The sequence below is a fragment of the Sinocyclocheilus rhinocerous genome, unplaced genomic scaffold (genome assembly GCF_001515625.1).
Source record: "Sinocyclocheilus rhinocerous isolate Xijiao unplaced genomic scaffold, SAMN03320098_v1.1 scaffold480, whole genome shotgun sequence".
NCBI classification, from domain to species: domain Eukaryota; kingdom Metazoa; phylum Chordata; class Actinopteri; order Cypriniformes; family Cyprinidae; genus Sinocyclocheilus; species Sinocyclocheilus rhinocerous.
The window spans coordinates 2,306,801-2,317,280 of NW_015655401.1; the positions used below are offsets into that span (position 1 = coordinate 2,306,801).

Consider the following 10,480-nt stretch of genomic DNA (forward strand, 5'->3'; position numbering starts at 1 on the left):
CTTCAGGGAACGAGGGTTACCATACGTAACCGAGACGTTCCCTGTCGATACTACACTTGTACTGCGTCTGCTAAGACACTATGGGGAAAAAGGCTTTTTTCTCCTGAACTGAAGCCTTTTTTTCAATCACGCAGTGAAACTGCACAGCCATTGGTTCATGCAGTGTATAAAAAACTAACCAATGGCTCGGCAGCGGAGCTGCACGAGCCTATACACACCTTTGCAGCTGGAATCGGGACCTCTCAGCATGGCTGACCTGCTTCTCCGCCGCCTCAGCAACGCAGCAGTTCCGGTCCATTTCCCCTGCTGCCATCCGGCGATTCTAAAAGAGCTTACTAAAAGAGCTTGACAGGCCATCCCCGGAGTGTCGAGATGAGTCATGGGGATAATAAAACGAGGATATTCACTCCAATTCGCTCAAAGACCCCCACGCTTCAGCGGCGTAGTCCCCACCTTAGTGAAAAGCAGGGACGCTCACGTTCTGCGCTCAGAGGTGATGAATCTGCTGGCAAAATGAGCTGTAGAAACGGTTCCTCCAGCTCAGAGCGAGTTGGGCTACTACAGCCGTTACTTCCTCACCCCCAAAAAAGATGGTGGCCTCCGACCCATCCTCGATCTCAGACGCCTGAATCATGCCCTCATGAAAAGGTCGTTCAGGATGACTACACTGAAACAGATCCTTGCGCAAATTCGCTCAGGAGACTGGTTCTTTTCTCTGGACCTGAAGGATGCATACTTTCACATCCAGATAGCCCCCCGTCACAGGCGATTCATGAGATTCGCTTTCGAGGGAGTGGCTTATCAATACACGGTCCTTCCCTTCGGGCTGTCCCTGGCCGCCCACACTTTTATGAAGTGTATGGACCTCTGAGACAGATGGGAATCCACATTCTCAACTACCTCGACGACTGGCCCAGTCGGAAGCAGAACTAGTATCACACAGGACCCTCTTCCTCAGCCACCTAGAGCGCCTGGGACTCAGGGTCAATTTTGCCAAGAGTGCGTTGTTCCCCAGCCAGCGAATATCATTCCTGGGAAAAATTTTCGACTCAGCCCAAATGAGAGCTGTAGTCGTGCTGGCCATACGGAGACTGGCGGCCTCCTTCGAGATTGGCACCACTCGCCATCTCAAAACGTTTCAGAGGATGCTGGACCTCATGGCTGCGGCATCGCCAGCACTACAGTTGGGTCTGCTTCGTATGCGCCCCCTTCAGCGCTGGCTGAAACCACGGGTTCCATCCCATGCGTGGCGTGACGGACGCCTGCAGATCAGTGTGAATCAGGCCTGTATAACAGCCCTGGTCCCCTGGAAGAGCTCTCGCTGGATGGAACAGGGCGTGACCATGGGAATGGTTTGCAGAAGGACAGTTGTCACGACAGATACCTCCAACACAGGTTGGGGGGTGCTGTGCGAAGGCATACCGACTTTCAGCCACTGGTTGAAGGTGGAGAAAGGCTTCCACATCAACTGCCTGGAAATGCTAGCAGTGTGTCGAGCCTGTCAGTTCTTCCTGCCAGTCCTAAAAGGACACCATGTGCTAATCCGGTCGGACAACATGTCAGTGGTGTCCTACATAAATCGCCAAGGAGGCCTCTCCTCGAAGCGTCTCTTCATTCTGGTAGAGCCCACGATTGGCCCAACCTCCTTCTTTATGCATTTCCCCCGATCGAACAAAAACACAAGGTTCTCCTGGTGGCCCCTCTCTGGATGAACCAGCTGTGGCTATCAGAGCTGACTTAGCTGTTGGTAGCGGCCCCTTGGCCCATTCTGTTGAGACGGGGCCTCCTCTCTCAAGCGAACAGGACAATATGGCACCCTCGGCCCGATCTGTGGGCCCTACACCTCTGGCCACTCGACGGGAGCCTTCGAGCCTCCCAGAGCGAGTCTTAAACATGCGGCTTCTCATGCCCCTATTGCGGGCCTATCGGTGGGCAGAAACAGCGCGGTTATCCGCTTCTTAAGGGGCGCAGGAGGCTGAATCCGCCTCGTCCCCTAACCATCCCTTCATGGGATCTGCCCACTGTGCTGAGGGCCCTGAAGGGCCCCCTTTTTGAACCGCTACAGTCTACCAACATTCGGTCACTGTCGCTGAAGACTGTTCTGCTTCTGGCACTTGCATCGGTAAAGCGAATAGGGGACCTGCAGGCGCTCTCCATTAGCCCTGCCTACCTGGAATTCGGGCCTAACGACTCTAAGGTCGTCCTGAAACCAAGGCATGGTTAAAAGCAAAGACTCTCTAGATGGATAGTAGACGCCATCACTCGGTACGGGCCCATTCTACCAGAAGCATCGCCTCGTCTTGGGCATGGTCCAGCGGTGTGTCCATTGCGGATATTTGTGAGGCGGCCGGCTGGGCCTCGCCGTCCACATTCACAAGGTTTTACAACCTGGAAGTCCCGGCCTTGCAGGCTAGGATCCTCTCCGCTTGAATAGACACACGCTGCGTTACACAAACAGATCTGACAGAGAGCTCTTGACCATATCACGCTCAAGCTTTCTGGCATTAGTTCACCTGTCAGCTCTCAACCCCTGGGTGCCGAAGTTGCAGGAGTACTCTGGAACAATTAACCAGGCCGGGTGTGACCTCAAGAAGCTCAGCCCGTCTTAGCCTTGGGTTGTTGTTAGCTTCTCTATGGGCATTGTTTGCTTATGGAAGTTATGATACTTATAGTCGTTCCTCTACCTTAGCATGGCGTGATTGTACTGTGTTCCCATAGCATCTTAGCAGACGCAGTACGAGTGTAGTATCAACAGGGAAAGTACTTGGTTACTAACGTAACCTCAGTTCCCTGAGATACAGGAACGAGTACTGCATTGCTAGCCGTGCTATGTAGCCACACGACTCAGTCGTCGCTTCAGTCGAAGTAACCTGAGAATCCTGTGGCGAACGCCCGCTTATATAGCGAGACGGCTCCGCCCATTCTGGCGGGCTTTGTCGCCATAGGCTCGTGCAGCTCCGCTGCTGAGCCATTGGTTCGTTTTTTTATACACTGCACGAACCATTGTCCGTGCAGTTTCACTGCGTGATTGAAAAAAAAGGCTTCAGTTCAGGAGAAAAAAGGCTTTTTCCCATAGCGTCTTAGCAGACGCATTACTCGTTCCCGTATCTCAGGGAACCGAGGTTACGTAAATAACCGAGTACGTTTTTGAGGGGAATGTTTAGTATGCTTCACAGTACTGTATGTGTGTACACTCGCTGTCTTGCACTTGAACAGAGGTTAGACTGTTGATTCATCTGTGAAAATGTTTACAGAATAAGCCAGATGCCACATTGTCTTCCACTTTATACTGAACAGTTTATGAATAGCAATTTAATTAATTTAAATCTTAAATTTCTTCAGTTTATATTATATACAATTTATATGCCTATACTGTACCTAGTGCCTAGGTTAGCTATTGCCAAACACAATAGGCTAGAGAATGATGTATATTTATTGGTATTGCAAATAGAAAGACTTTCCCATCTCAAAGAAAAAACCTTGGAGTAAAAGCAGTAGAAAAAAAGTTTGTCAGGAAAAAGGTGAGAGAAGTTTCTGTAAAGGTGACCATGCTGAGCTTTATATAACACGATTTATTTTTCTGTGGAGCTTTTTAACAAAGTAATTAAGACATATTATTTTCTCAATGACAACTGTTGCAATGCTGCCATGGCAACAGTGACAAGAAAGTTAAACTTAGAAATGTGTAACTACAGCAACTATTAGCTCTGCCTTTGCTCTGCGAACATTCAAACAGGGTTGTGCTAAAGCACCATGGCCGTAAATTAAGCCTCTTCATAAAGGAGGGATTTTTATGAAAGGTGTTTTATTTCTACTCTGTTCATGTACGTTTAAGTAATTTAGCAGACACTTTTTTTTCCAGAACGACTTACTAAAAGCTCTTTAGCTTGACACATGAGACCATTGTGATCGACAGATGGTAAGCATACAGTTTAGAACATTATCTGCTAGGAAAATAAATTATTTGTGTACAAATACAAACAAGTGTTTGCTAGTACAAATACAGCTAATATAGATACAATTAACCTAGTGCAAATAAATAATACAATGTTTGGTTTCTTTTTAAAATAATATAATAAATGTTTTTTAAACTTTGAATTTCAAATGTCAGTTTGCAATGGAGTAAATTGCAGAATGGGGGTGGAGGTTTTGATGATGGTAATTGATGTGCGGTCTATGTACGAATAAAACCTACAGCACTGTTCCCTGGTAAGGAAAGGGCTGACTCTGGATATTCAGCAGGAGGAATCTGTGTCTTGACTGTGGTTAGTTTATGTGTTGCAAATGATAGGTTGTTGTCCAGTGTGACATCAGGGTTCTTAGCTTTCTGTGTGGGTGAGATGGTGGAGTTGTTTATTGAAACGACAAGGTCTTGGCAAGGGTGGTTTTTAGATGGGATGCACAGAAGCTTTTTTTTAAATTTTTTAATTTTTATAAATTTAGCTTCAGAGACAGCTGTTCATCTATGTAAAAATGCTAGCCAGACACGAGGTGATTTGTGAGATACGTGGTTGTCAGAGGGTGGGAAAGTGAGAATTAATTGATTATCAGCTCAATAAGAATGAAAGATGAAGCCATGACTACAAAACCATTTGGTGTAAAGGAAGAACAGAACTGGTCTGACTGAGTACTGAACCCTATGGAACTCCAATGGATGTGGAGATGAAGTGAGTCCTTCCCATTATATCCAGTAGGTACTTTTCTGAAGGTACAATGAAAACAATGTGAGTGCAGACCCTGTAATTCAATTGCTGTGATTAGGGCTGTTTTTGTGGAGTGTGCCATTTCAAAACCAATTTTCAGCAATGAAGTTGTTCTTGCAGGTGTAGTCTGGGATATGCTTGAACACAGTCTGTCTTGCTTCACAATAGACATAAAATGTAATTTTATTTTATCCCTTCCATCCATGATCCTATCAGAACAGACTTGTCACCCATTTTTGGGTCACTACCCACCAGTTGAGAACTACTGCTCTTCATTGTTGAGAAAGGGCAGTAAAGATTCTTATAACCTGTCAGATGCATGACTACAAACCGACGTGAAGAGGACCTGAAGTTAGGGAGGTCAGGTGATGGTGGAGGTGATGTAGAGGAGTGTAAGATGGAGAAAAGAAGGGTTGAAGAGGAGGTCAAAAGTGCATGTGGAAGGGTTTTAGGAGTCTTGTGCTTGTGAACCTGGTAAATGGTTTATACTGGAGTGTTTTATTGTAGATTCTTAAGAGGAAAGAAGCAATGCACTGCTAAAGTTATCAGGAGATACAGTGGAAGGAGTAGGATAAGCTGGAGGGTTAAGTAGAGAGTGAAATATACAAAAATGCTTTCTGGGGTTTGAAACTTAGCTTTGTAGAAACTTTTAGGAGATTTTCACTGGGAAGATTTGGGTTTCCAGATAAATGGTGCGGTATGGTAAAACGGGTGATGATGTCTGTAAGCAGGCTCAGGAAGATGTTCAGGTTTCTTTGAAGTTTTTGAAGTATAGCCAATACTTAAATTTTAGTGTCATGACCACCTTCTAAAGATGAATGCATGAAGTTAACTCTGTTTTCACGCATTCCAATGTTAGCAATTCGAATCACATGCTTCTCTTTTGATTTCTGTTTTTTAAGATGGAGGTGGCCAAAGAGGAAAAGTGTGAGTTCCTGCCCTTCCTGTCTCCTCATGAGGTAATCAAGAAAGATGGACGTGTCGTTGGCCTGCGTTTTTGCCGCACAGAGCAGCAGGGTGATGGGACCTGGATTGTTGATGAGGAGCAAATTGTCCACCTGAAAGCAGACTTCATCATCAGTGCCTTTGGCTCCATGTTGAACGATCCAGAAGGTGAGGTCAGGGTTGAGCCAGGTGACTCAGAAAGGACGCTAGCTGTAGTTGTAATTAATGAGCTCATATGGGTTTATTTTTATTTTTTAAGAATTTAATTTCTCTTAATGCTTTAACTGTATTTGTTTCCTGCAAAGTACTTTGTACCAAATGAATGATTCCAATATGTATTATTTTATGTTGCACACTGGACCAGTTAAAAAAACGTGTTCTGATGTAGTTTAAAAGAGCACATGTTGGCGTACCTGTGGTCCATGTGAAAGATTTCCCCAGCAAGCATCACAGAATCCAGACTTTTCTCTCATCAATAAGCATTCAGCACTGCCCGACTTATCTTTCCTTAGCAGATTTTAGTAGCCACAGTAGTGATAACCATCACTGTGATTGAGAGGCAGGAGTTGATAAGACCCTCAAAACGAGAACCTTGTTTCATTATGGGAATCCTTTATCAATCCACCATCACAAATACAACCTTATTTCAGCAGATTAGCCTAAAACATCAACCACACATTCACATATAATGTCTAGATTACATATTCTGTGCTTCTTGACTATCTATATTGACCAAGGTCTTTTTGTTTTATATATATATATAAAGGCTATTAAAAAAACTATGTGTATACACACACACACACACACACACACACACATTATTAACATATTATATTTTTTTTCTTCATAAATGTTATCAACATAACAATCTAAGTGAAAAGGTGAATTGAATGGTTTTTTTTTTTTATTTGGTTTGTCACCCTTTTTGCTTTAATGATCCAAAGAGTTACAATGGTAGCAAGAACATCTAATTATTAACATATTATATATTTTTTCTTCATAAATGTTATCAACATAACAATCTAAGTGAAAAGGTGAATTGAATGGGTTTTTTTTTTATTTGGTTTGTCACCCTTTTTGCTTTAATGATCCAAAGAGTTACAATGGTAGCAAGAACATCTAATTGTCAATACAAAGAGACACAAATTCAATTGAATGATGAGTGACCTATAAATAGTACAGAATCTTTGTACCAAATGAATGATTCCAATATGTATTATTTTATGTTGCACACTGGACCAGTTAAAAAAACGTGTTCTGATGTAGTTTAAAAGAGCACATGTTGGCGTACCTGTGGTCCATGTGAAAGATTTCCCCAGCAAGCATCACAGAATCCAGACTTTTCTCTCATCAATAAGCATTCAGCACTGCCCGACTTACGTACCAAATGAATGATTCCAATATGTATTATTTTATGTTGCACACTGGACCAGTTTAAAAAACGTGTTCTGATGTAGTTTAAAAGAGCACATGTTGGCGTACCTGTGGTCCATGTGAAAGATTTCCCCAGCAAGCATCACAGAATCCAGACTTTTCTCTCATCAATAAGCATTCAGCACTGCCCGACTTAAGAGTTACAATGGTAGCAAGAACATCTAATTGTCAATACAAAGAGACACAAATTCAATTGAATGATGAGTGACCTATAAATAGTACAGAATCTTAAGTACTTGTTCATTTGTTTCATATTTTTAGATCCTAAAACCTTTTAAATTAGATTATAAATCTCAGATGTGGCCTCAGACCTTTGTATCTTGCTGTACAGTATATCATTGTGTTTATTTGTCGGCTCACATTCACCCAGCTATTTTTCACCTCCTCATGATTTTTTTTTCTTTACTTAGTGTTTTGTTGTCCCAGTGTTGTTGCTCTTGAGCGGACCTGTCATCCATCCTATACACTGTAATGTCTCTGAGCAGAGAGTCGTTTCATCACTGGCTTGAAGCTCAGAGATAGCAAGCTTATAAATGCCACTCACTCCCTGCACCTTGCCCAAGATATGAATTACTTATCCACTCCAATGGCCGGCAGAGCCGACAGAAGATGGTTGTGTTGCAGCATTAGAGAAGAGAAAAGCTGAGATAGTGAGAAATGCTCCCCCTGCAATCTTGGGTAGGCAGGCTGGTCGGTGATTAGATCACCACTGGCTGCAGCTGACTGGCTACTTTTACAACTGCGGAGACCCTTTGCTGGACCCCATGAAGCATGACGTTGTCTGTATTCAGATCCCTAGTCCTCAAAGCAAAGCAGTTTTGAGACATGCTCACAGTTAAATGAGTAGTCTACCAAAAAAAAATAATAATAATATCATCATTTTCTACCTCTCATGTCATTCCAACCCTGAATCCTTTTATTTTCTTTTGTGAAAGACAAAAAGTGCAATTTGAAAGACTCAAGACCAGTGTTGTTATCGTTAGCCAAAACTAAAACTATTACAAATCTTTTTAGTTAATTGAAATAAATCTTAAAATTAAATTAAATAAAAATATTTTATAAAAATTGTACTAAATCTAACTTTAACAAAATTAGAAATGTTGCCTTTGCAACTAAAATAAAATGTTGAAGTATTACAATTACAAAAACTAAAACTGAAATAAAAGTAAAGCTAAATAGAAATAGGTACAAAAACTAAAAATGTCAAAAGCACATAAAAAAGATTAAAACTTAAACTAAAATTAAAATGAAAACTGAAAATATAAAACTAAATGCTCATTTAAAATATTAAATATTAATGAATAGTATATAAATAATACTAAAATAACACTGGCACAGACTGAAATTTCAATCATTATTCACTGATAATTCTTTCTTGCAGTGAACTATAAACTTGAGATCTGCAGATCATTGAGTCAGTGAACTGAGCTTGTGAACTCGTTTGACTGGATCTTTCCTATTCGTAAATGAATCGTTCCGTCCAGTTAGTGAAGTGAACTGAATCAACTGGTTCATTTGAAAATAATAATTTGTTCACATATTGAATGACACCTAGCAATCAGATGACATCAATTAAGAGCTGCAGTGGAGATGATTATTCTAAAATATTTTGTATTGTTTGTATTTACTATGATCCTGTTTTATAGATAAGGTCAGTGTTTTTTTATCTATTTCTTTCCCACTAAAATAAAAAAAATTAAATTAAATTAAAAAATACAGGTTTAGATTTGACATGAAGTGAGTAAATAATAACAAAATAGTCTTTTTCTGAAGCAGTTTGATGCTTTCACATCACAGTTTCAGCATCATAACAATAAATTAATTAAAATATTTGCATTTTCAGCGATGCGTTCTGCATGCTCACTTTCTTCCATCCACAGTGGCTTTGTCTCCTGTAAGCTGTTGCATTTCTTCTTGTCAATGTCTTCCTGCTTGTATTTCACACAGCAGCATGCATTCCATCTTCTAATGGAGCTTGGCAATGAGCAGTTGTATGAGAAGTTACTCTGGAGAGTACTACTGGATTCTAAGAGGAGGCCATTTAATTTAAGGGGAAGATCTCAGGAGTCCCTTAGATTTGTCACACTCCACAGCCCGCGCGTGTGTGCATGAGACAGACAGAAAGAGAGGTGGGGGAGGAGGGAAACAAACAGGATGAGGTGTGAGGATGGTTTTTTTTTTCTGAAAGTGATGAGGCCGGCAGTCTTCATGATCACTGTAGCGTCAGGCGAGGAGAGCTGACGGAGGGACCAGGGGATTGATCTAGAAAAAAAGGAAAGGGAAAATATACTCAACAATAACAGCCACAGCAAAAGCATCAACAGGGCCGTCAGGGTTACAAATTCCTCTGCTTGTCTCAGGCTGGCATCCGGAGGGACTGTCATTTCTTCCTTCATCAAAGGAAGTCATGTCTTCATTTTTCAGCTTAAACATCCTGCAGTCACTAAGTGAATAGTTATGTGTCCTTAGTGGCACCAAAAATATTTGGACTCTTAAAAAGCCTATAAAATCAAAATCTAATTTTTGTGGCTTTGAATCTATTAGGCTTCGTTTACACTGGCTCAAAAATCAGATTTTTTACTCACATGTGACTCAGATCAGATATTATTGCATACGTATAAACACATAACTATAAACTTGAACTATAAACTTGAAATCTGCAGATCACCGAGTCAGTAAACTGAGCTTGAAAACTCATTGGACTGGATCAGACCTATTCGTAAGCAAATCGTTCCGTCCAATTAGTGAGGTGAGCGGAATCAACTGGTTCATTTGAAAAGAGTAATTTGTTCACATATTGAACGACACCTATCAATTTAGCATCAATATCAGTAAACACAAAAATCCATACGAGGTCCGTTCTAAACACTTCCTGATGTTGTTTTAAATCAGATACATATCCGATATTTGGACACATGATCTACATCTAAACACAACTCAAAAAATTTCAAGCCATCACAAGGTAAGGGAGACACATTTGCCCACAAAGATAACTTTTCTTAATGTCGAATTTTAAAGCAGATATAGATAAAATAACTCATGAAAATTACCTTTATTTTACCCGTTCAGTCAATTTTTGCTCTTCAAACATCAATGAAAGCTTTAATTTGTCCATGCTGGCAAGTGATCATGGTATTGTAACGCCCCTGTGGACTGTTTATTGTGGTTTCTTCCCCTTTTGTTGGATTAGCCCGTACTAATCATTAGTTAATTACCCTCATTGTGCTCACCTGTCTGCCACTAATTATCCACCCTATATTAGTTCCTGTCTGTCTGAGCTTTAGTTGTCGGTTATTGTGAATGTTACCCCGAGTGTGTGTGTGTGTGTCTCACCTACCTGAATCTGCCTTGTTGTGTCTACATTAAAAGTCATTATTGGAATCCTTGTCGTCCTCGTC

At 41.5% G+C, this 10,480-nt stretch overlaps 1 protein-coding gene and 1 long non-coding RNA gene across 2 annotated transcripts in view; one reads left to right on the forward strand and one right to left on the reverse strand.

Moving 5' to 3' along the window:
- Positions 1–10,480, forward strand: part of LOC107718148 (dihydropyrimidine dehydrogenase [NADP(+)]) — a 160,745-nt gene that overhangs the window by 60,977 nt on the left and 89,288 nt on the right. The window contains exon 11 of the mRNA XM_016525131.1: positions 5,606–5,816. Coding sequence (XP_016380617.1) covers positions 5,606–5,816 — 211 coding nt within the window. The remainder of the gene's footprint in view (positions 1–5,605; positions 5,817–10,480) is intronic.
- LOC107718149 (uncharacterized) lies at positions 9,254–10,208 on the reverse strand. Its single transcript, XR_001637389.1, has 2 exons — positions 10,133–10,208; positions 9,254–9,344 (listed from the first exon to the last, which is right to left on the reverse strand). It is a non-coding gene; the product is annotated as an uncharacterized LOC107718149 (long non-coding RNA).